The 23,777-nt window shown below is 40.9% G+C and overlaps 4 protein-coding genes across 4 annotated transcripts in view; 2 read left to right on the plus strand and 2 right to left on the minus strand.

Moving 5' to 3' along the window:
- The window catches only part of LOC102738656 (protocadherin gamma-A1), a 2,903-nt gene extending 596 nt beyond the window's left edge, over positions 1–2,307 (minus strand). The window contains exon 1 of the mRNA XM_081825775.1: positions 3–2,307. Within this exon, the coding sequence (XP_081681901.1) occupies positions 3–1,552 (1,550 nt within the window). The 5' untranslated portion in view covers positions 1,553–2,307. The remainder of the gene's footprint in view (positions 1–2) is intronic.
- LOC102738963 (protocadherin gamma-C4) overlaps positions 1–8,238 on the minus strand; it is a 50,561-nt gene extending 42,323 nt beyond the window's left edge. Inside the window, exon 1 of the mRNA XM_081826954.1 lies at positions 8,215–8,238. Within this exon, the coding sequence (XP_081683080.1) occupies positions 8,215–8,217 (3 nt within the window). The 5' untranslated portion in view covers positions 8,218–8,238. The remainder of the gene's footprint in view (positions 1–8,214) is intronic.
- Positions 8,239–12,150: 3,912 nt separating this feature from the next.
- On the plus strand, positions 12,151–14,526 carry TAF7 (TATA-box binding protein associated factor 7). Its single transcript, XM_006731482.3, has one exon. The coding sequence runs from the start codon at positions 12,946–12,948 to the stop codon at positions 13,993–13,995; it is 1,050 nt and encodes a 349-aa protein (XP_006731545.1). The 5' UTR covers positions 12,151–12,945; the 3' UTR covers positions 13,996–14,526.
- Positions 14,527–21,733: 7,207 nt separating this feature from the next.
- On the plus strand, positions 21,734–23,181 carry LOC102738064 (mitochondrial ornithine transporter 2). The gene has a single exon (XM_006731481.3). The coding sequence runs from the start codon at positions 21,783–21,785 to the stop codon at positions 22,686–22,688; it is 906 nt and encodes a 301-aa protein (XP_006731544.1). The 5' UTR covers positions 21,734–21,782; the 3' UTR covers positions 22,689–23,181.
- The last annotated feature ends 596 nt before the right edge of the window (positions 23,182–23,777 follow it).

The raw sequence follows: 23,777 nt of genomic DNA on the forward strand, positions 1-23,777 counted from the left end.
GCAAGGCATATAAAACGCCAGTGTCTGAGTTGATGGAAACATACGAAGACAGAGGCGCCCCCTGGATGGTGTCCTCCACCAAGGAGTAAGTGACTAGTGCATTCTCATTGCTGTCGGCATCATGGGCTGTTGCAGAGAAGAGGGAGGCACCTCGGGGATTGTTTTCCAGAATGAAGGTAGAGTAGGAGTCCTGGGGAAAAACAGGGGGATTGTCATTGATATCTGTCACTTGCAGTGAAATGTGGGTTTCAGTAGATAGAGCTGGAGTTCCCTGATCTGTTGCTGTTACTGTGATGTTGTACCTGGAGGTAATTTCTCTGTCCAGAGTTCTTTCTGTCACTAAATGGTAATAATTATCATCCAACTTTTCTAATTTAAAGGGTAGATTTCCAGGAATGGAACATGTAGTGTCACCATTGTCTCCAGAGTCCTGGTCATGCACACTGATAAGAGCAATTATAGCTCCAGGAGGAAAGTCTTCTGGGACTGAAGTGGTGACAGAGGTCATGGTCACCTCTGGGGCATTATCATTTATGTCCAGAACTTTGACCAGCACCTTAGCTCTGGCCATGAGGCCTGCACCATCCTGAGCCTGAATTTCCATTGAATAAATTTTGTATTCTTCAAAATCCAGGGCTTCTTTATTTGATATTTCTCCTGTGTAAGAATTCAACTGAAATATCTGGGCTATTTTGTGGTCTATATTGTGAAATGAGTATGTTACTTCCCCATTGGCTCCTTCATCTGGGTCAGTAGCTTTGACCATAAGCAGCTGAGTGCCCAGCGGCACATTCTCTGGGACACTCATGTGGTACTGTGCTTGAGTAAATGCTGGAGGGTTGTCATTTGCATCTACCACCTGAACATGAATGTGGAGGGTTCCTGAACGGACTGGGTTGCCCCCATCAGAGGCTGTGAGGAGGAGGTGGTGCACAACTTCTTCTTCCCTATCCAGGGGACTCTGCAGCACCATCTCTGGTTGTTGGGATCCATCAGCTCCCTTTTGCACATCCAGGGAGAAATGAGGATTGGAGCTGAGCTGGTAGCTCTGTAGTGAATTCACACCCACATCAGGGTCTTGCCCAAAAGGCAGAGGGATCCTGGTACCTGGAGTAGTTATTTCGTTCATTTTAAATTCCACTTCATCTAACTGAAATTGGGGAGCATTGTCATTAATATCAATTATTTCCACTTCAACAGGGAAAAGCTTCATTTTATCCTCTACCAAGATGTTAAAACTCACTAGACACTGCACACTCTGAGCACAGAGCTCCTCCCGGTCTATCCTGCCCGCTGTGACCAAGCTGCCACTTCGAGGGTTCAGAGCAAAAAGCTGCGTCCTACCTCTAGAGATGATGCGAACTCTGCGCTCTGTGAGCTCCTGAGGTTGTAGCCCCAGGTCTTCAGCGATGTTGCCCACGAAGAAAGCTTTGTCTGTCTCTTCTGGCACCATGTATCGGATCTTCCCGGCCCAAGCTTCCAACGACAGCCCCAGAAAAAGGCAGAGCAGGAACAGCTCGCTGCAGCTGGGCTGCTTCCCCCGAATCACCATTGCTCTCTCGCTTCGTAGTTTACTCCCAGTCTGGTACCAGCAGTATTGTTTCTCTGTTCTTCTAAGCCTAAATTAACCGAATTTTCGGGAGATTTCAGAGCGGAAAGTGGTGCAGAAGTAGGGTCTGGGAAGCTTCAGGGAAACTGTTTTCAATCTGGCGGTGATGGAGGTTCTAAGAAGCTATTTTTTTTTTTCTTTTGGGGTGTGTGTGCGCACGCGCTGCCTGTATCTCCCAGACTGGTGAACAGCGGCGCCCAGAGTCCTCACCAGTTACTACACTCCTAGATAATACTGAAACAGCCTTCTTGTTAACCTCATCTGTCTTCCCTTAAGTCTTAGTTTATTGCCAAGGAAGTAGTTATTCATTCTACAATATATGCATGAAAACGAGAAACTACTATGTTTATTTAATTAATCATACCTAACTGTTACTAAATTGCAATATACAGTAGAATCTCAGTATACCTAAGCTATCTGCTTTCTCTTCAGGTAATATAATCACAGGGGACAAAAATCATACCTCTGCTTCTCTAGTATATCTTGACCACTTGACAGTTTCTCAGGCCACATAGAAGAGCAACTGCCCTTTGACTGGAGAATGAAAAAACTAGGGTATAAATAAACTTTTAGAATGTAAGCTAGACTTTTAAAAATTGGATTGTCCATTTTCTTTCCATTGTGCTTTGAATACTTATCAGAAACCTTTGAATTTTGAAGGACGTGTTTTACCCATATCCTTATTTTTTCTCTTTTCTGAAGTGTGTATGTACTATGTGGATTTCAAAAGACCTTTAATTCACTCAAAGGTAATATATTTTGAATAGAGTAACATTGCGCTCTTGGAATTTCATTGGAAAATGTCATATGAGTATCTGATTTAGACTTCAAATTTAAGAGACACAAGAGGTAGTGATATTCTCCTTCAAAACTTAAAAGGAAATGGCCACATCTTTATTTTTAGACAGGCCATTAAAATAATATGCATTCTCCTAAAATCACACTTAATATTTTCCCCAAGAGAAATTGGTTTTCTTAATAGCAAGATTTTTAAACTAGATTGCCTTCCTTCTTTTACTCATTGAAAAATTAGTAAAAGTTTACTAACTAAAATGTCTTGAGGCTTTGAGTGATTTATCTTTACCCAAAAGTTAGGGAAGAATGTTCTCTGCATTCCAGAGGTTAACATTTCTGGAACAAATTGGGCCAGATACCGGCAGTCAGCCTATGGACATGACTGAGAAAGGTCCAGAAAATAAGGTAACAAAGGTCACAATAATAGTTCTTGGAAAGAGAATATCCATTCCTGTGTAACCAAATCTATAGGTTTCTCAGCTTCTCAAAACAAGTATATGGAGTCCAAAGGCAGAAACTTAAAGATTCAGTGAACCTCTTTAAATATTGCAAGGAACGGACTTTTTAGCAGAAAATATAAGTTTTTAGAATGTACACCATAGGCACAAACTTTTCACCAATGGGACTGTCTGGGCAAACGAAAGAAATTTAAAAAACACACAGAAACTAGAAAGTGAATTTGTAGAGCTTCTCCTCCTCCAACAACAGCAAAAACCAAGCAGAGTTGATTTATAACAGGATATTTACAAAATAAAAGTGTTAAAACTCACAGGTAAATATTTGAATCCAATGTAATATTGAAGGTTGCAGTGCAGGCACCACAGAGAATATCCAGTTAAAAGATGTTTCTTGAGTTAAAGAAATTAAGATTTTGCAATATCTGAAGCCACAAAAAGATTGTAGAAATAGGGCCAATCTCACTTGCTGAAGTAGAAGCAACTCCAAATCTAGGCCTGGACCAAAGACCGGACTGAAAGTAGGGCTGGAGGAGCCTCACAGGACCAGGGTAATGGCCAGAAGCACTGTGAGAAGAGCACAGATACAAAGGACAAGGCCACAACCAGGTAAAACTGTAGCTCTGTCTGCCTGGCAGCAGGTACCAGGCCATTGCTGAGTTCTGGCAGCAACTCCTCTAAACTGTAGGCAAAGACCAGCGATAGCATGATGACTGTTGGTATTGTGTGCAGTGACCAGCAAGCCCTGTAGAGCAGCGTCTCTGCTGCCCACAGGACCACAGCGCTAATCTTACTCTTGTGCCTCCCTAGGCTGAAGAATCAAATTAGCTGCTCTGAAGCGTGTAATAGGATAGCCCGGCAAAGCTCTTCAGTTGACATCCACCTTGGTGACCAGGTAGCCAGTTGCACTGGGCATGGTGCCACATCAAAGAGGGCATGACTTCTGGCTGCAGCTCCTGGTACAGTGCTGCCTGTGCATTTCCGCTGTGGTGGTCCACCATCACAAGGAGCCTGCAGTGAACATCATCATGCTCTGCACTTCCTGACGCTGGCTGACGACGCACGCAGTACTGGGTTGCTGGTCAGGAAGGAATAGGCACAGAGGGCCCCACGTCTGGGTAAGAAGCACTAAAGTGTGCGATGGAGGCTTTGAGCAGGTGTTCTCATTCTCTTGGGCCATATAAGAGGCCTGCTGGAGAACAAGAGCATTTTTGTTGATGGGGGTGATATGCAGGGTGATGCTTGTGCTGGAGGAGAGGGAGAGCCTGTCCTTGGTGGCTCTGGTGGTGACACTGTACTTCACGTACTGCTCCCAGTTTAGAATTCCTTCTGCCTGTAGCTTAGAAAGAATTACATAGTAATTCTTTTTTTTTTTTTTAAGGATTTTTATTTATTTATCTGACAGAGAGACACAGCGAGAGGGAACACAAGCAGGGGGAGTGGGAGAGAGAGAAGCAGGCTTCCCGCAGAGCAGGGAGCCTGACGGGGGGCTCGATCCCAGGACCCTGGGATCATGACCTGAGCCAAAGGCTTAACGACTGAGCCACCCAGGTGCCCCCATAGTAATTCTTATAGGTGAATTGTTTGTATGTTTATTACTTCCTATAATATCTTTTATCTCTCCATTGTTTTGGCTTGGGCAACCAGAGTTCTTGCCTTGACTGGAGAGCCAGCTGAAAGTTGTCTGCCCAGCACTGTAGTTCTCAACCTCCATTTCAATCAGGATTCTAAATGCACCCTTAAACTGCCTCCAATCTTCTCTTCTACTGAATGATGCAACTGTCATGCTCCAAAATCAAAGATGGTACTATTGTTACTGGATGGTAGATATTTGCTGTATGCCCTGTGAAACTATGTAGTAAGTGTAGGGGAACTCTACCTTAAGGGTGTCATCTAAGTCAGTGGGGAACCACCTGAAGAATGCAGAGGATGTGGTAGAGGGCAGGTAGGCTCCGCTGTACTCCTTGTGGCTCAGTATGGGAGGACTGGCATTAGCATCCATCTCCTGTATCTTGCCATGAGCTGTTCCTACTGCTCCCCACCACTAAGTGGCGGCAGCTCTATTCCTTTGGTCCATTCCTGCCCTAGTCATCTCTTTTACTTGTGGGGACTAGGGAGATGGCTATTAAAATTAATGTGATAAATTCATAGAGAATTACTTGCAGGATCCAAACATACTGAGGTTTAAAGAGTGAACTATGCTACTCTTAAGATGTTTCCCACAATTTTCAAAACAAAATGTCTGTATTAAAAGCCATAAATTATTTATATCCAGGGAGAATACATTTATATGAAAAGCATTTATGGGATTTCCAGGGAGGCTTTCAGATTCAAGAGCCTAAAGACTTCCTTTAGCATATCTGCTAGATCTAGCCTGTCATTCTTGAGTTCTTCCCTGCTGTCCTCGCTGGCGGTAAAGAGAGGCTTCCCAGCACTCACCCAAAGTTCCAATCACCGAGACGCACATCTTTGCCCAGATTCTCCACTTTTAAACCACCGGCTTTTCTTCTGGAATCTCGCAGCGCATCTGATGTGTAGTTTACTAGGCTGAACAAAGACATCAGTAAGGGAAACCGCTTCCTGCCCACGGTGCGCCTTCCCTGCAGAGGTCTTCTTACCTCTTCTTGATGCTGCTTCTCAGATCTTAATACACCTTGCCATGGTGGCTCTCAGAATACAAAGGTGCGCTGGAGAGAAAAGGCAGCACTTCACTCTGGGTCATTAAACATCCTGGCGTTCCTGATCCAGGATATTTGGAAAAGATGGTGGGAGAGAAGGTGTTTGGAATCCACTCCAGATGCATTTCACAAGTCGGCGGGGAGCACTGGGTCAGAATGCCAATGGATTGCTTTGTTTCACTTTAGCCTCGGATTGGGAGACAGCGGCACCCAGAGGCCTGGTACTATATCTACCGCATGTTATTTCTCAGTCAGGAGACTCTATTTGCTTTATTTCCAGGAGTTATTTTAGACAAAGACTGCAAGTCATTATTTATTTTTGACAAAATATTAAAAAATGGACTTTTCACAACATTTAAACCAAGCACTTTTATTAAAATTCATCAACTTAAAATAATTCATACAGAATTTTCCCTCTCGGTATTTCCTTTTGAGGACGATACACTACTGAAGCTTCTTTTTCTTAAAAAGATTTTTCCTCAAGAAATTATCTATTGTAAAAAGAATTTTTCATTCCAAAAATTTCTTACTGTAAATTCTATAATAAAAAATTTTTACTATACAAAAGTAGAAAATACTGATAAAAATTTTAAATCACCAGTCATAAATTGGAGGGGAGATGAACCATGAGAGACGATGGACTCTGAAAAACAAACTGAGGGTTCTAGAGGGGAGGGGGGTGGGAGGATGGGTTAGCCTGGTGATGGGTATTAAAGAGGGCACATTCTGCATGGACCACTGGGTGTTATACGCAAATAATGAATCATGGAACACTACACCAAAAACTAATGATGTAATGTATGGTGATTAACATGACATAATAAAAAAAAAAGCAGGTAAAAAACATAAAATCACCAGTAATTATATAATCATTATATCATATTTGATGACTACTCATACTTTGTTAAGTACATAATACTTTTTTCTTTTTTATTGTGGTAATATACACATAACATAAAATTTAACATTTTAACCACTTTTTAAACAATTTTAAGGGCACAGTTCAGTGGTATTAAAATACATTCATAATGTTGTGCAACCATTACTACCATCCATCTCCAGAACCCTTGTGGAGGTCCCATCTTGTAAGACTGAAACCCATACCTAATAACCTAATAACTCTTCATTCTCCACTCTCTCCAGCCCCTGGCAAACACCATCTATTTTCTATGATTTTGGCTACTCTAAATACCTCATACAAGTGGAATCAAGCAGTATTTATCATTTTATGACTGGTGTATTTCCATAGCATAATATCCTTAAAGTTCATCTGTGTTGTAGCATATGTTAAAATTTCCTTCCTTTTTAAGGCTGAACAATATTCCATTGTATGTAGACCACATTTTGCTTATCCATTCATCTATTGATGGATACTTGGGTTACTTCTAAATTTTAGCTACTATGAATAATATTGCTATGAGGATGGGTGTACAAATGTCTCTTTGAGACTCCGCTTTCAATTCTTTTGGGTATATACCGAGAAGTGGAATTGCTGAATCATATGGTAATTCTATTTTTAATTTTTTGAGGAAATTGCACACTGTTTTCCACAGTGGCTATACCATTTTACATTCCCACCAACAATGCACAAGGGTTTCAAATATTTCACATCCCCATCAACATATATTTTGGGTTTTTTATAGTAGCCATCCTAATGGGTGTAAGGTGGTATCTCATTGTTTTGATTTGCATTTCCCTAACAATTAATGATGTGAGCATCTTTTCATGTGCTTATTGTCCACTTGTAACTTTTTTGGAATTACACATATGCCATTATAACCCCCCAAATAATCAGCTCTTTCATGGATACTACTGGTCGCTTATATAGACTGGTATTTGTGTCCCCTCAAAATTCTTGCGTTAAAACCTAATCCCTATAGTGTGATGGTATCTGGAGGTAGGGCTTTGGTGAGGTGATTAGGTCATGAGGGTGCAGTCTTCATGAATGGCTTTAGTGCTTTGTAAAAGAAGCTGCAGAGAACTCCCTCACCCCTTCCACCATGTGAGTTACAGTAAAAAGACTGCGGTTTATGAACCCAGAAGCTTGCCCTCACCCAGACACCAAATCAGCTGGCACCTTTATCTCCAACTTCTCAGGCTCCAGAACTAAGAAATAAATTTCTGTTGTTTACAAGCCACTCAGTTCATGGTATTTTGTTACAGTATCCCAAATGGACTAAGACAGTTATCCATGCCCTTTGCTCTCTTCTGACATTTTCTTTTTTAGTTTAGAGGCCCATCCTCTGAAACGGGAAGCTAAACCTTATTCATAGTTATAATAGGTTCTAATAGATCTAAACCAATAATGATAGTCTCATTCCTCTTGCCAGTTTACTTAGGAATACAGACTTAATAAGATGACTCAACCATGGTACTATTTTGAGCCAGATAACTCTTTGTTGTGGGGAAGAAAGCTGTTCTGTGTATTGTAGGATATTTAGCAGCATTCCTGACCTCTACCCACTAGATACCAGTAGACCGACTCCCATAGTTGTGACAATCAAAAATGTCTTCAGACATTACCAAATGTCACCTCCTCCCCACCATACTGAAAATGGTATGGCTCAGGGTAGTCTCCTGGTGACTATTATTGTGCCAGGGATAGGTATATGATCTTAATTGGTCCAATCAGATTGGAAGATGAACTTTGGTTGGCGGAGCCACTCTCTGAACTTACCATGGACAAGGAAGGAAGTTCCCTGGTTACTGCTGGCAGATTTCTTGTGACCACAGACTTTAGAAGTTTACAAGATGAGGGCAAAGCTGGAAGAATAACAGAAAAAGTATAAATAAATGATCGTTCTCCAAAATTAGGAAGAGGAAAACAATTTGTCCCAGGTCATGATTCTATCATGCCTAGAAGGCACCATACTTGAATCGCACTGTCCAATACAGTAACCACCAGCTACATGTGGCCCCTGGGCATTTGAAATATGGTTAGTCCAAATTGAGATGTGCTATAAGTGTAAAATACACACCAGGTTTTGAAGATTTAGTACAAAATAAGAATGTAAAATGTATCATTAATAATTACTACATTGATTATATGTGGAAATGATAGTTTACATTAAGGTAAATAAAATTATTTAAATGAATTTCACGTTTCTTTTTACCACTTTAATGTGGTTACTAGATAATTTAAGATCACATCAGTGGCTTTAATCTGTGGCTCACAATATATTTCTATTGGACGGAGCTGCTCTAGACCATCTGGTTTTTAAGGTAACAGATATTCTCCCCATGAGAGGCTATGGCCTCCAGCAATCAAACTGAGGGTTTTGGCAGGGGGGAAATGGGTGAGCCCGGTGATGGGTATTAAGGAGGGCACGTATTGCATGGAGCACTAGGTGTTATACGCAAACAATGAATCATGGAACACTACATCAAAAACTAATGATGTACTGTATGGTGACTAACATAATAAAAAAATTATAAAAAAAAGATAACAGATTTCTAATTGTTTAAATCAGCGTAAATTAGGTTGGTCTTTTTTTCTATAGAAAACATCCTACTTGGGGTGCCTCGGTGGCTCAGTTGGTTAAGCGTCTGCCTTTGGCTGAAGTCATGATCCTAGGACCCTAGGATGGAGCCCCACATCGGGCTACCTGCCCCTCCCCCAGCTCATGCTTGCTCTCTCTCTCTCTCTCAAATAAATAAAATCTTAGAAAAACATTCTATTTGATACAGGAGACTGCTACATTTTAGCTAACTCCTTGCTCTCTCTTTCTCTCTCAAATACATAAAATCTTAAAAAAACATTCTATTTGATACAGAAGACTGCTACATTTTAGCTAACCTGTTTTTTCCTTAAGATTTCATTTTTTTTGTTTTGTTTTACTTACTTAAGTAATCTCTCTCTATACCCAATATGGGGCTCAAGCTCATGACCCCGAGATCAAGAGTTGGATGCTCCTCCAACTGACCCAGCCAGGAGCCCCTTTAAGATTTTATTTTTAAGTAATCTCCCCACACAACGTGGGACTCAAACTTACAACCCCAAGGTCAAGAGTCACATGCTCTACCTACTGAGCCAGGGAGGCACCCCTGATAAGCTTATATATGTTTATATAATGATATACCAGTATATAAGTATACTTTTTTGGGGTGTTTGCAATTTCCTCACCCCTATAATTTTTGATCTCTAAAATATAAGCAGGGCTGCTTCCATCACTCATAATTTTTTAATTTCCACAATATAAGGAACTTGAAAGTTTATTAAAGGGAATTTTCAAACATACAGCATTAGCCTGATTGTGATACTTCTTTATTATAGGAAGGAAGTCTTTGGAGGACTTGTTACCTCACTGGAGAATTTTTTGCTCTCCCCAAATCTTTGGTTTGCTAGTATCACAGATATTTCATCGAACAACCACAGAAGTGTAATTCCTTTATCAATTTATAGTGTTTCTGTATGCATAATGGACTTGATTTTTTAAAAAACCTGGATTTATCAATAGACATTAGGGTAATGGGTGATGTGGTAGAGCCCTTAGTTTTAGGATCAATGTAATTTTCCCTCAAAAAAACAGCATTTACAAAATATGTTAAACTCAAAAGCAGAAAATATGTTTCAGGATTGAAGGAGGTAGTTACTTTAGGGGAAACTTCAGTTAATCCTTTTAATTATCTCTGACAATATTCCATTTAAAGGTTAGTAACCAAAATATATCATAATTTTGGCAGATCAGAATTACATAGAATTTATCTTAAGTTATTGTCTATGACAAGGATATTTGAGCATCATAAAACCAGCAATTGAAATGCAAAGCGGGGCGCCTGGGTGGTTCAGTTGTTAAGCGTCTGCCTTCGGCTCAGGTCATGATCCCAGGGTCCTGGAATTGAGCCCTGCATCAGGCTCCCTTCTCAGTGGAAAGCCTGCTTCTCCCTCTCCCACTCCCCCTGCTTGTGTTCCCTCTCTCGCTGTGTCTCTGTCAAATAAATAAATAAAATCTTTAAAAAAATAAAATGCAAAGCAATATTTGGATTGTTTTCATATATGTCATTACATTATATCATATATGTCCTTACATTTTATATGGTTAAATAAAGTTCTATGCAGAGGCCAGCAGATATCCTCTTATATGTGTAAAATAAGTAAAACCAGGTATAATTAAGGGACAGCACAGTGAAAAAAAGTTCACCTTCAAAAAGAGAAAATAGATGATCCTGGAAATTATAGTTAAATCAGCTAACATTCTTCAACAAAGAAAACTAATGCAGTTATTTGGAAGAATGTAATTTCTCCTTCAAACTTAACAAAAAAACCAAACTGGTGTCAGGCCATTTTAATTTCCTCCCATGATACACAGTATCACAGTCTACCTAAACCAAAGAAGACACATTCACACACATTTTTAGCAAACCTCTCCACTCACAATTGGCACTGTCCTTGGCTAGAGAGAAAATGTATATAAAGTAGACCTATCTCATTTTAAGGTGACTCAGAATGTATTTTCTTTCACAAATTATTATTGGAATTAGACTATATGTCATTATATATTATGTCATGGATCAACTGTTTCATTCAATTAGCAAAGTATTTTTTGTGTGTCTCCCATGTTTTGGTACTAGGCACTGGGGACACAATGAACACAGGAAACCAAAAACTGATTATCGCAGAGCTTCCAATCTGGGGCAACAGAGATAGTAAGTGCCTTAAGAAATAAAGCAAATTTTGAAAGTATTAACCACATTTTAGGTGAGTTCTCTTAAATTTATATGCAGTTCATATTTTAGAAGATAGAAATAAAATTTTAAAGACCTTGATGCTTTACCAAACTGATCCTATTAAAAAATGAATGGAAATGAATAGGTGCAAGTGGAAACTGTTACATATTTAGGCCTAAATACTACAAAACATGCAAATGAATACCTCACTACCCATAGAAGAGACAAGCATTAAACAGTTTCAAAATAGTAGACGTGGAATGAGAAAAAATTCCTAACTTAAAAATTACAGACAAAAGCGTGATAGGGAGTAACACTTCAACTTTATTCTACTTCAATCAGATCATTCGTCAGACAACTCTGTCCTAAACGAGTATGTGCCTCCAGCAGAACACTTACTTCTCTGTTTACACTTATATCCACGTCAAACGTATTAAAAAGAAATATCACCCATGTTGCCTTGGGGTCCTTCAAAACAAAAACAGTCCCTAAGGCATGGGTCCCCTCAGGGCATTTTCATAATCAACAAAACATATACTTAGAATTATATAGCGGTCAGCATGTCCTTCTCACTCCACTTATTTGGGTACTTTACAATCCACTATATGGTTAACTATAATTTCTTGTATCTGCTCCAGTTTTGGATATACCGTGGGGAGCATCCGAGACGTTTCCAAAGGCAAAGACGCTTTCCGCACGGATGCCCTATCTCCGGCAATCACTCAGAAGCCTAGGAGCTATCCGGACCCACGGCGACCGGTAAAAGTTCTGGCTTAGCGGAGGGTCTATATCTTTTCTGCAAGCATTGCCTTTAAATATTTTCCAAACCTGTATCTCTTTAAAAAAAAACATTATCTTTTTCTCGCGTTAAGTCAAATTCTCGCGAGAGGCCAAGTCCCCGGATAGCGTAATTGCGCCTGCGCGCGCTGGAGCAACACGCACTTCCGCTTTAGTCGTGCTGTCACTCACAGCCGCCTTTCCCGCCCGGCGGTGTGACGTAGTGCTTTCTTCTCCGCTGGTTCTGCAGCTCCGGAGTGAGAGACGCTGAGTTGCCGGGCTGCGGAGCTTCCGAGTCTGGCGCTGCGAGCTGCGGATCTCGGCGAGATTTCGCACTGCCTGTCCTCGGCATTTCGTTATAATCGGTAGCGGATCACTTTCCTAAGACCCGGGAAGAACAAAGGAATAAAGAAGGAGACGCTCGGCTCCCGGCCGTCTTGCTCTGAGTGGCTTTCTTTGCCGCTCGCTCCTGTTCGGAGAAGCTGGGTTTATAATCGTCACCGGATTGTAAGTACCCAAGGCGAAGAAAGCTTACTGCGTCCTGCTTTTTGAATACCTTTGTTCTGGGAGAGACTGTGGATTGGGAGTGTCTGCTGGGCCTTACTTTTTGTGTCAAAAAGCATTCCGCAGAAGCCGCCATTTGCTTTCCTGCTAGCTAGCTCCGTCTGCATTGTCCGGCAGCGGCATCTAGAGGTCGGAACTTGCATTGCAGCTAATAGATTTAAGTGGACCTAACTGATTAGTGTTCCTAACGACTGGAATTTAGTCACAACGTATTTCTAAAGACTTGGGCCTTAATTCAAAATTAAGACAGAATAGACGCTTAGCCCCTGTTCTGCTTAAAACTTTTTTGTGATTAAGGATTTCAGTTCGTAACAAACTAGTCTTTCTAATTGTTGGCAGTAGCTGGAACTTTTAGTGCAACAAGTGGTTGTTAGAGAAGTGAGTCTCAAAGACGGTAAAGATGAGTAAGAGCAAAGATGATGCTCCTCACGAACTAGAGAGCCAGTTTATCTTACGGCTACCTCCTGAATACGCCTCTACTGTGAGGCGGGCAGTACAGTCTGGTCATGTCAACCTGAAGGACAGACTGACAATTGAGTTACACCCCGATGGACGTCATGGAATCGTCAGAGTGGACCGGGTCCCACTGGCCTCAAAATTGGTAGATCTGCCGTGTGTTATGGAAAGTTTGAAAACCATTGATAAAAAAACCTTTTACAAGACAGCTGATATATGTCAGATGCTTGTCTCCACGGTTGATGGTGATCTCTATCCTCCTGTGGAGGAACCAGTTGCTACTACTGATCCCAAAGCAAGCAAGAAAAAGGATAAGGACAAAGAGAAAAAGTTTATATGGAACCATGGAATTACTCTGCCTCTAAAAAATGTCAGAAAGAGAAGGTTCCGGAAGACAGCAAAGAAGAAGTATATTGAATCTCCAGATGTGGAGAAGGAAGTGAAGCGGTTGCTAAGTACAGATGCTGAAGCTGTGAGTACTCGTTGGGAGATAATTGCTGAAGATGAAACAAAAGAAACAGAAAATCAAGGCCTTGATATATCTTCTCCAGGAATGTCTGGTCACAGGCAGGGCCATGACTCATTAGAACATGATGAGCTTCGGGAGATATTCAATGACCTCAGCAGCAGCAGTGAAGATGAAGATGAGACGCAGCATCAAGATGAAGAAGATATAAACATCATCGACACTGAGGAAGATCTGGAAAGACAGCTACGTGACAAGCTGAATGAATCAGATGAACAGCACCAAGAAAATGAGGGAACCAATCAGCTGGTTATGGGAATTCAGAAGCAGATTGATAACATGAAAGGCAAACTCCAAGAAACCCAGGATAGGGCAAAACGACAGGAGGATCTCATTATGAAAGTGGAAAACCTGGCTCTCAAGAACAGATTTCAGGCTGTGCTGGATGAACTCAAACAAAAGGAAGGCCGAGAAAAGGAGCAGCTCACCTCTTTGCAAGAAGAGCTGGAATCACTCCTCGAGAAGTGAGAAGAGCTCTCATACTTAATTTCATTCCTTAGGCTGCTCAGCATTGAAAGAAGAATCTTGGCTTCATCACTTGGACTAGATTTAACTGTGCAGTAGTTCTCATTTTCTCCGCTGTCTTCTACTGAATTTGTCTTAACAGACAAATACACATGTGAATTGCTATCTCATTTTCTGTCAGAACCACTTTGCTGTTTATCTTTTAGGAAGTAGGAATGTATAGACAGATAAATGATTGTAGGAAAATTGTAGGATTAGTGGAATAAACAGTTCAACCTTAGTAATCACAGCTTCACCGCAGGACTTTGCTGTTTTTCCATTTGCCATAAATGGCTGTTAAGCGCTTGTCTGTGATGCCATCCAAGATCAGTAAGCAGAGTCGAGTCTGCAGATAGTGAAGCTAGTTTGCATGTTTTCCTATGAAGTGGTAGCTATTTTCCCAGCTATTCAAAGCATTCTTATGTACATAGGGTTGCACATCATTTCATAACGCTGTTTTAGCACAGTAAATAAAAGCAACTAATTTTCACCTCATTGTGTGTCTTGCTTTTTTAGGGGTAGTGGATATCAGATCCTCTTGTGAGGTGGTTTCTTGGTGGGGTTTAATGGCTGAGTGATTTGATCCTATTTTGTAGGAAAGAAGCAGTTAATGTTGGGTTTTAGGAAAACACAGTAGGGTCAAAGAAATTGGGAAATGTCATCTTTGTGCCTTATGTTAAGTTTCCAACCCACCTGTTCCATTTGCAGGTTAAGAAACACTAGGTACATGCACAAACAATGAATCATGGAACACTACATCTAAAACTAATGATGTAATGTATGGGGATTAACATAACAATAAAATTTAAAAAAAAAATAAAAAGTTGGCACTTTAAAAAAAAAAAGAAACTAGGTACAGAACCTACCTAAACTATCCTAAGTTTTGTACATGAAGGTCTATTTTTATCTTTTTTTTTTTAAATGTTTTATTTATTCATGAGAGTCAGAGAGAGAGGCAGCAGCAGAGGGAGAAGCAGGCTCCCCGCCTAGCAGGGAGCCTGATGCGGGACTTGATCCCAGGTCGCTGGGATCATGACCTGAGCCAAAGGCAGGCGCTTAACCATCTGAGTCACCCAGGCGCCCCTATCTTTTTTTTTTTTAAGCACTACACTCATCTGGCTAATATAGTATAAACAAAACAAAGGCTATCATATCAAGTACTGTTCACTGAATCAACCCATTGGTTTAGATTGATTGCATTTCTAAATATTTTCAACTTCAATGCCTGCAATTATTTAATAGTATTCTCAGAACTGAGGTTGATATGTCCATGTCAGTTAATCAAAATTGTTGAAAAGGAAGTCACTACAGTGGGATATTTCAAATTTTCTTAAACAGTTTTCATATGTCCTTAAGATTCTAATCTAATGCCTTTACACTTGAGCTATTTTTGAAAACTAAAAAAATTTACAAAATGCAGAGTTGAATGCAATTCACTTCTGATGGGCTGGGATTAAAGGCTGGTTTGAAAATTGGCCTCATGAAGCAAATATTTAAGCCCACTTTAATTTTGTATTTGACTGGAAACAGCAATGGTGAAATGTTAAAATTGTTCAGACCTCTCAAGTCTAAAATCATACATGCTAATGTTTGGAGATCTCACTAATTTTTCTCTCACATTATCTGATCATTTCTCTTTTACCAAAATGTTGTCAGACTATTAAGATTTCAGTACAGGATATGGAGGCTTAAGGTTTCTCTCTGTCAAAACTTTGGGTTATTTCTTGATGTTTGCAAATAATAAAGAAGCAAGTTTTCTTAGTACATTAGTATGGTAGGTAATAAATTTCGTTTTAGTACATTGGTATTTTGCTACACCTAACAGCCTTGATACCTGAAAAGCTCCCACCATATTTGCCTTTTACAGTGAGCATTTATCAAAATATTCCTACGAAGGTGTCAACACCAGTGATGGCTGAGTTCCATCTATAATAGGAAGGAGAGATGCTGCATACGGTAACAAAACGGTCTAGTGATTGTGTGACTGTCATTTCAGTTACTAGCACTATGCTGATTCTCAAATCCTTATTTCTAAGCCTGATCCTTTCAGAGTTCAGATTTAGTATATTCACCTGTGTACTAGAAACCCTTATAAGTATCCCTCAGGCAACTCAACTCCAAATGTTCAGAATAGAACTCGTCTCATTTCCTCCTTTTCCTTGAAAACCTGCTCTTCCTTGTTTTAGGACTAAGTGAAAATAAATGGCCCTACCACCCATCCCAGTTAAAGAAGCTAGAAGCTTAAGCCATAACCTTTGACTACTCACCCTTAGACTACTGAGTCTACTTCCTAAAAAGCTCTTCAATCACTACTCCATCCCCCTGCCACTGTCCTAGTTCAAGAAGTCATTATTATCTCTTGCCTTGCAAATGGCAGTAACTTTCTAACTGGTTGTGTGTGTGTGTATAAACATTTTTTTCACTTACCATCTAATTTAGTTTTTTGACTTGGCCATCAAAGTGATCTTCCTAAGATATATTTCATCATGTCATTCTCATGCTTAAAACCCTTCAATGGTACACCATTGCTTTCAGGACTAAATTTGTATTTTTAAAAAGACACAAGATTATGAGTGCTCCAATTACCTTTTCAGCTTCATCTCACCACATCTCACTTATTTTCAGTCCACGTCTAGAAGACTTCCCTTTTCATTTAGCCAAATTCTACTTAACCCTCAGTTCTCAAACTAAATATCACTAACTCCAGCAAGGCTTTCTTGATCTCCCTCTAGAGCAACTCAATTATGGATTTCCCTCTACTCTGTGTTTCCCTTTTATTCCACAAGTACTTATTGTGCCATAAAGTACCAAACACTGGATATGAAGTACTGAACTAAACATCTAGTGTCTATTATAATATCAATGCACCCTAGGGGATGCTAGGGATAGTTTTGTTTTTTTTTTTAAAGATTTTATTTATTTGACACACACAGCACAAGCAGGGGAGAGGGAGAAGCAGGCTCCCCGGTGAACAGGGAGGCCGACGTGGGGCTGGATCCTGGGATCATGACCTGAGCTAAAGGCAGATGCTTACCCGACTGAGCCACCAAGCACCCCTGCTGGGATAAATAGTCTTATGCATTTATCATACTGAAGTGTAAACTACCTATGGCTCATCCCCAAGTAGGCTGTAAATTCACCGAAAGTAGGCAATGTGGCTTGTTAGTCACTGTAAACTTACTAAAGAATAGTAAAGAGATGAAGATCTCAAGCTCAAGAGATGCAGTGCCTGGGTTTGTATGCTAGCTCAGTGACCTATTAGTTGTGTGCTCTTGGGCAAGTAATCTGTTTTCCTTAGTGTTCTCATCATTAAAATGAAGGTGATAACACTACGTACCTCATAGGACTGTTGAGTTGGCTCTTGGGTATTGAGTTGATACAAATAAAGGACTTAGAACAATGCCTGAAACTTAGTAAATTAACAATAAAAGCAGGGCACCTGCATTATTAACAATAAAAGCAAACTACTAGTGTCTGAACATAATAGGGATTAAATAATTGAATTCAAAAATGATCAAAAAGAAAAGTATAAAGAAAGCCATTTTAAGTGGCTGATTTCAAATGAAAGAATCTACAGCAGAAACAGTTTACTTCAAATATATCTGCAGCATAAAACTGACTCAGCTAACTACTACAACTTTGTTTTTTACTTGATATATTTATAGTTTGGCTTTGTATTAATATTAAGAACTCCATAAGAGTAATCAATCTCTTATGTAAACTTCAAAAGAGAAAAACTTAAGAAGATTAGGACCCATTTTCCTTAAAGTAAGTCCTGTGTTACCAAAAGGACTCACTTTTCTCACAGTTCCCTTGGCTAATGAGTACGGCATGTAGTTGGGCTACAGTTTTCAATATTAAACAGTGCAGAGATTTTACAAAAGACAAAAAGTAAAGTCCCTTTCACACCAACTTTCTAAAGTAGCCTGTTAACATTTTGAGATGTATCATTCCAGGACTTTATTTGGTGTACAATTAATTATATATGTTTATGTAGTTTTGTAAAGCAAAAAATATATATGATTTTGTTGTAGACACTACTAAAAATTTTTATGACTCAAAAATATAAGGATCGTTCCCTATCAGGATATATAGATTTACTGCTTCTGTTCATGATACAGATTTTTATTTTATATTTTTATTTATTTTTATTCTTTTTAGATTTTACTTATTTGTCAGAGCACAAGCAGGGGGAACAGCAGGCAGAGGAAGAAGCAGGCTCTCCACTGAGCAAGGAGCCGGATGCAGGACTTGATCCCAGCACCCTGGGATCATGATCTGAGCCAAAGGCAGACGTTTAACCAACTGAGCCACACAGGCGTCCCATGATACAGATTTTTAAAGAAATAAACTCCCCTATTGCTGGTCACTTAGGTTGTTCCATTTTAAATTTTTTATTATACCAAATGCTGCAATAAACATTCATATCAATATCCAATTTTCATTATTATCTACAGACTAGGTAAACAGGATCTTTATATTCAGTTCTAAGTGTCATAAAGCCTGACATTTTTAATTTGGAGATCAAATTTTTATTTGAGATGAAAATTTGGACAAATTGTGACAATTCATGTCTTTGAAGGACTGTGTCTTAAACTCTGGTTATCTTTTACTACCCAGTAAGAATTCTATGTGAAAATATAGACCAGGAAGACTGCTCACTACACAGCAGTCATACTGGACTTTTTTCTGTACTTCAAATGCCAATCTCTTTCTCACCACAGAGCTTTATTTAGCATGTACAGTTCCCTTTTCTTGGAACAGTCTCCAGATATTCTCATGTTCGGCTTTTTGTCATTCAGGCTTTAGCTCACACCCTACTTTCTCTGGTAATCCTATCTGGCCATTCAGTCTAACTGCTAGGAAGCATGTGATTTGGGTATTCATCTTGTCAAGGGTAGTGGTCTTCAGTGAAAAGCTGGAAATTCTTTGCCATTATTTTCTGGTATGTATGCTTGGGAAGAAGTCCTTCAATTTAAAACAAGAAGCATCAACATTTTGGTTAGTTAGAATAAAAAAAAATGGTTTCAGTTGCTTACCTATTATCTTGGGCAGTGATCTAATATATGCTGGAATTTGTTCTCTCCAAGTCCAGCAGTTTAGTTAAATTCATGGAATTTGATCTCTGTCTCTACTACTTATGCAACTATTCTGGCAATTCAATGAAGGTATAGACCATTTCTCTATTAATGCCCTTGTGATCCCTGGCCTGGATCACTAATTTGGCTTCTCCAAAACATATGTATGAACTTAATTCAAAAGCAGTTTATGATTTATTGCAGTTTCCTATATGGCTTGTGTTTGTAAAAACTCAGTATGTGTTTTTTTAAATAAATAGTAAACCAGATGTAATTAATTGACAATCAGTGGTCCTTGAACTATTGAAAACACTTCTAGATAACTTGATAGGGCCTCCACAATAAATATTAAAATATACTTTTTTTTCTCCTTGACTTTCCTGAGGGTAATATCAAAACATAACAAAAAAATCCCTCAGGGAACCTGGCTGGCTCAGTCAGTAGAGCATGCAACCCTTGATCTTGGGCTGGTGAGGTCTAGCCCCAGTTGGAGGTAAAGTTTACTTTAAAAAAAAAAAAAAGTATAATAAATTTTTTTAAATCCCTCAAATATGACATGAAGAATTTTAAAGTCTTTTTCTAGTGCAAAATGGCAGTGTTCTCAGATAGCTCTTTTCTATGTCAAAAAGTTTACCAAGATAACAAAAAACCCCAAGGTCAAAAAGAATAAGAGATGAGACAGTGACTGAAAAATGTCAACCTATTTTCAGACAGCCAAAGCAGAGGAAGGACTGATAAATTAATTCAGAGATCAGAGTAAGTTACATGCTAAATGTCTGAAAGGCAGTATACCAAAGAGAGACAAACCCACTTGATATAGAACCTGTGAGAGGCTCATTGTTTGCAGCAGAAGTTTCCAAGGAAGGGAGAAAGGTACGCAGCTGGATATATGAGATTCATTGACGTATATTCAGAGCTGTTGGATGTCCAGGATCCCTAGCCCTCCCTAGGATGACTCTTCCTTCCCCATCCCACAGATGTTTATTTTCTAGGTAAATTGAACCAAAGAAGGCTCAAACTCAGAGAAAGCAGACACAAATAAAGGAATATATAGCATCAAACAAGAAAATTATGTGAAAATCTATATACTGCAGTAATATCACCCCTCTTCCCCCATTCTTGATCTCATTAAATCAGTATCCAAGCCGCACATCTCCCTCACAGATACCCACACAGCGTTAAGATTCCAAGATTATCCTCTGAAGAAACCATGTGGTGCAGAGAAAAGAAATCAAATACTGACATTTGGGCATTCTCCAAAGAAAAGGCCAGGTCACTATCTACTACAATGAAGTCCACCTGTTGACAAACTATTCACGCACCATCTGCTTTGCAGTGCCTCACTTTTATAGATTAATCGACAGCCAAAGATAATCAGACAAGGAAAGCTTTCCGAAGGGAGAATCATTTCAGCCTATTTCCTGCCCCCTCCATTTTATTTTTACCCCCAAAGTAAAATACCGACGAGGCCTTAGAATGTAAACCTTAAGAGAATTCGTTCTAACGCTGGGATTATGAGCATCTATCTGGGAGGGAAAAGCGTGTCCTGACAGCGGTATCCTCAAGCTAATGTCCAAAACCGCATCTTGTCTTGGAAGCTAGGCCTGTTGTCATTTATATCCCGATCTCCCGCTGCTGCATCAGGCTCTCTGACTCCTCAAGAACCTCGGAGCAAGCCAGCAAAGAGCACTGCAGCCCCACAGCTCTTTTCTGTCAACTTTCTTAGCGAATATATAAATAACTGTGTTCCACGCCAATTGTAAAACGCCGTGTCCTACCTCTAGAAATGATGAGGACTCGGAGCCACCAGCTGCCAGGGCTCCAGCCCCAGACCCCTGGCGATGTTGCCACGAAAGTAGCCATTCTCCAGCTCCAGCGTCCCCGGGCCGGGGAAGATCAGGGTCAAGAGAGGCGCGGCGGGGCCCACACGGCTGCGGAGCTGCCTTTCCCGTTCTAGAGACCTTAAGGGTGCCACCAATTGTCATGTAAACCACCCCCCACCAAGTAGTTTGTCTTTCCTATCTTAAACCTCTGTTTCTGTAGATTTGACCTTTTGACTCCAGGCCCAGGGAACTAGAAGCATATCCCCTTTTGTTTTGCCTGGTAAGATGTGGGGAGAGGGGGAGGGGAGTCCTAGCGGAAAACGAAAGCATTTCTTTCGCGGCCGGTTAACAGCGGCGTCTAGAGTCTCTGGCCGGAAGCGCAAGAATTTATCGACTAGCTTTCAATCGCTGTATTATAATTCATTAAAAGTGTGCCGTTACCGGGCGCTTGGGGGGCTCAGTCGGTTAAGCGGCGGACTCTTTGAGCTCAGCTCAGGTCTCCATCTCGCTGCCGTGAGTTCAAGCCCGGCGTTGGGCCCCAGCGTGGGGCCCACTTAAGAAAAACAAGGTGTGTACTTAGCGGGTGTCCCGGGCCGGCGGGCGCCGGGCGGGCGGGGCGGCGGCGGGGGCGGCGGCGGCGGGCGGGGGCCGGGCCTGGGAGCGGCGGGCGTGAGCAGGCCGGCGGGGGGTTATTTCCGAGCGCGCGGAGAGCGGCCCGAGAGCCAGCCTGGGGTTAAGCGGCTTCTCCCGCCGAGGACGGAGAGTCGAGAACGGGCGGCTGGGCATGAGACACCTGCCCTGAGCTCCAGAGCGTCGGCTCCCACAGAGACCAGCAGAAGAGCGTGAGAACATGAAGTCCAATGCTGCCATCCAAGCCGCCATCGACCTGACAGCGGGCGCGGTCGGGGGCACGGCTTGTGTCCTGACCGGGCAGCCTTTCGACACAGTGAAAGTGAAGATGCAGACGTTCCCCGGCCTGTACAAGGGCCTCACCGACTGCTGCCTGAAAACGTACTCCCAAGTGGGCCTGCGGGGCTTCTACAAAGGAACCGGCCCTGCGCTGATGGCCTACGTCGCCGAGAACTCTGTCCTCTTCATGTGCTACGGCTTCTGCCAAGAGCTTGTGAGGAAAGTCGTTGGAGTGGACACGCAGGCGAGGCTGAGTGATCTGCAGACGGCAGCTGCGGGTTCCTTCGCCTCCGCCTTTGCTGCGCTGGCCCTGTGCCCCACTGAGCTTGTCAAGTGCCGCCTGCAGACCATGTACGAAATGGAGATGTCCGGGAAAATAGCAAAAAGCCAAAATACAATCTGGTCCGTCGTGAAGAGTATCCTTAGAAAGGAAGGCCCCTTGGGCTTCTACCAAGGACTCTCGAGCACTCTTCTTCAAGAAGTACCGGGCTATTTCTTCTTCTTCGGTGGCTATGAACTGAGTAGATCATTTTTTGCCTCAGGGAGATCAAAAGATGAACTAGGCCCTATCCCTTTGATGTTAAGTGGTGGAATTGCTGGAATTTGTCTTTGGCTTGTCATCTACCCAGTGGATTGTATCAAATCCAGAATTCAGGTTCTTTCCATGTCTGGAAAACAGGCTGGATTTCTGGGAACTCTTATAAGTATTGTGAAAAATGAAGGAACAGCAGCCTTATATTCTGGACTGACCGCTACTATGATTCGAGCATTCCCTGCCAATGGGTCACTATTTTTGGCTTATGAATATAGCAGGAGAATGATGATGAGCCAGGTTGAAGCATACTGAAGTGTCTTGGTGAACTGGATCCAAGTAAAGGCCTTAGAGGACTACAGTTTATCTCAGGTTTCATGGAGTCCTGGACCAATGTGGAGTTATTTTTTACTTCATGGGAATTTTTTGTCTTCCCTTCTTCTACTCTAAACTTCACAGAAGAACTTCTATTTTACATCATATGATTTCTACCCATAATTGTATTAAAACAAAGATGGCTGCTCTTGTGTTTGGTGGGATATACATAGTGAGTGGGTGGCCTATGACCCTGATCTGAAATGGCAAATATAGTTATATCACGGCTTTGGTATAAAGCTGTACATGTACATGCCGTTTAGTCGGTTACCGTCGTGAGTAAAACAATTCGGTTTCATGTTTAATCTCGTATCACCAGAAAGAGTTAACCATGTTTCGTGAAGATGGTCATAAATTATGGCTTAACCCATTTGAGATGTAGGGTGTCTTTAAAACTCTACTTAACATGTTCACTATACTAGGCAATTAAAGTTTTTAAAAAGTTTTTGTGTGGTGCTTGAAACCCCAAATACCCATCTAGATTTTTAAGAGGACAATATACCATACTGGTGTGACTTCCACATTCTTGAGTTACAATTTCGGAATAAGTGTCCTGCATTTGCCCAAGATGCTCTCTCTCTCTCTCTCTCTTTATATATATATATATATATATATATATATATATATATATATATATATTTAGATATATATGTGTTTGTTTTTTATTTTTTATTTTTTTTACTACGTTCAGTTAGCCAACATATAGTACATCATTAGTTTTTGGTGTAGTGTTCAACGATTCATTGGTTGTGAATAACACCCAGTGCTCATCACAACACGTGCCCTCCTTAATACCCATCACCCAGTTACCCCGTCCTCCCACCCCCCTCCCTTCTGTAACCCTGTTTGTTTCCCAGAGTCCAGAGTCTCTCATTGTTTGTCTCCCTCTCTGATTTCTTCCCATTCAGTTTTCTCTCCCTTCACCTGTGGTCCTCTGCACTATTCCTTAGGTTCCACATATGAGTGAAACCGTATGATAATTGACTTTCTCTGCTTGACTTATTTCACTTAGCATAATCCCCTTCAGTT

The sequence above is a fragment of the Leptonychotes weddellii genome, chromosome 7, assembly GCF_054177405.1.
Source record: "Leptonychotes weddellii isolate Sample4059 chromosome 7, ASM5417740v2, whole genome shotgun sequence".
In the NCBI taxonomy this organism is placed as follows: domain Eukaryota; kingdom Metazoa; phylum Chordata; class Mammalia; order Carnivora; family Phocidae; genus Leptonychotes; species Leptonychotes weddellii.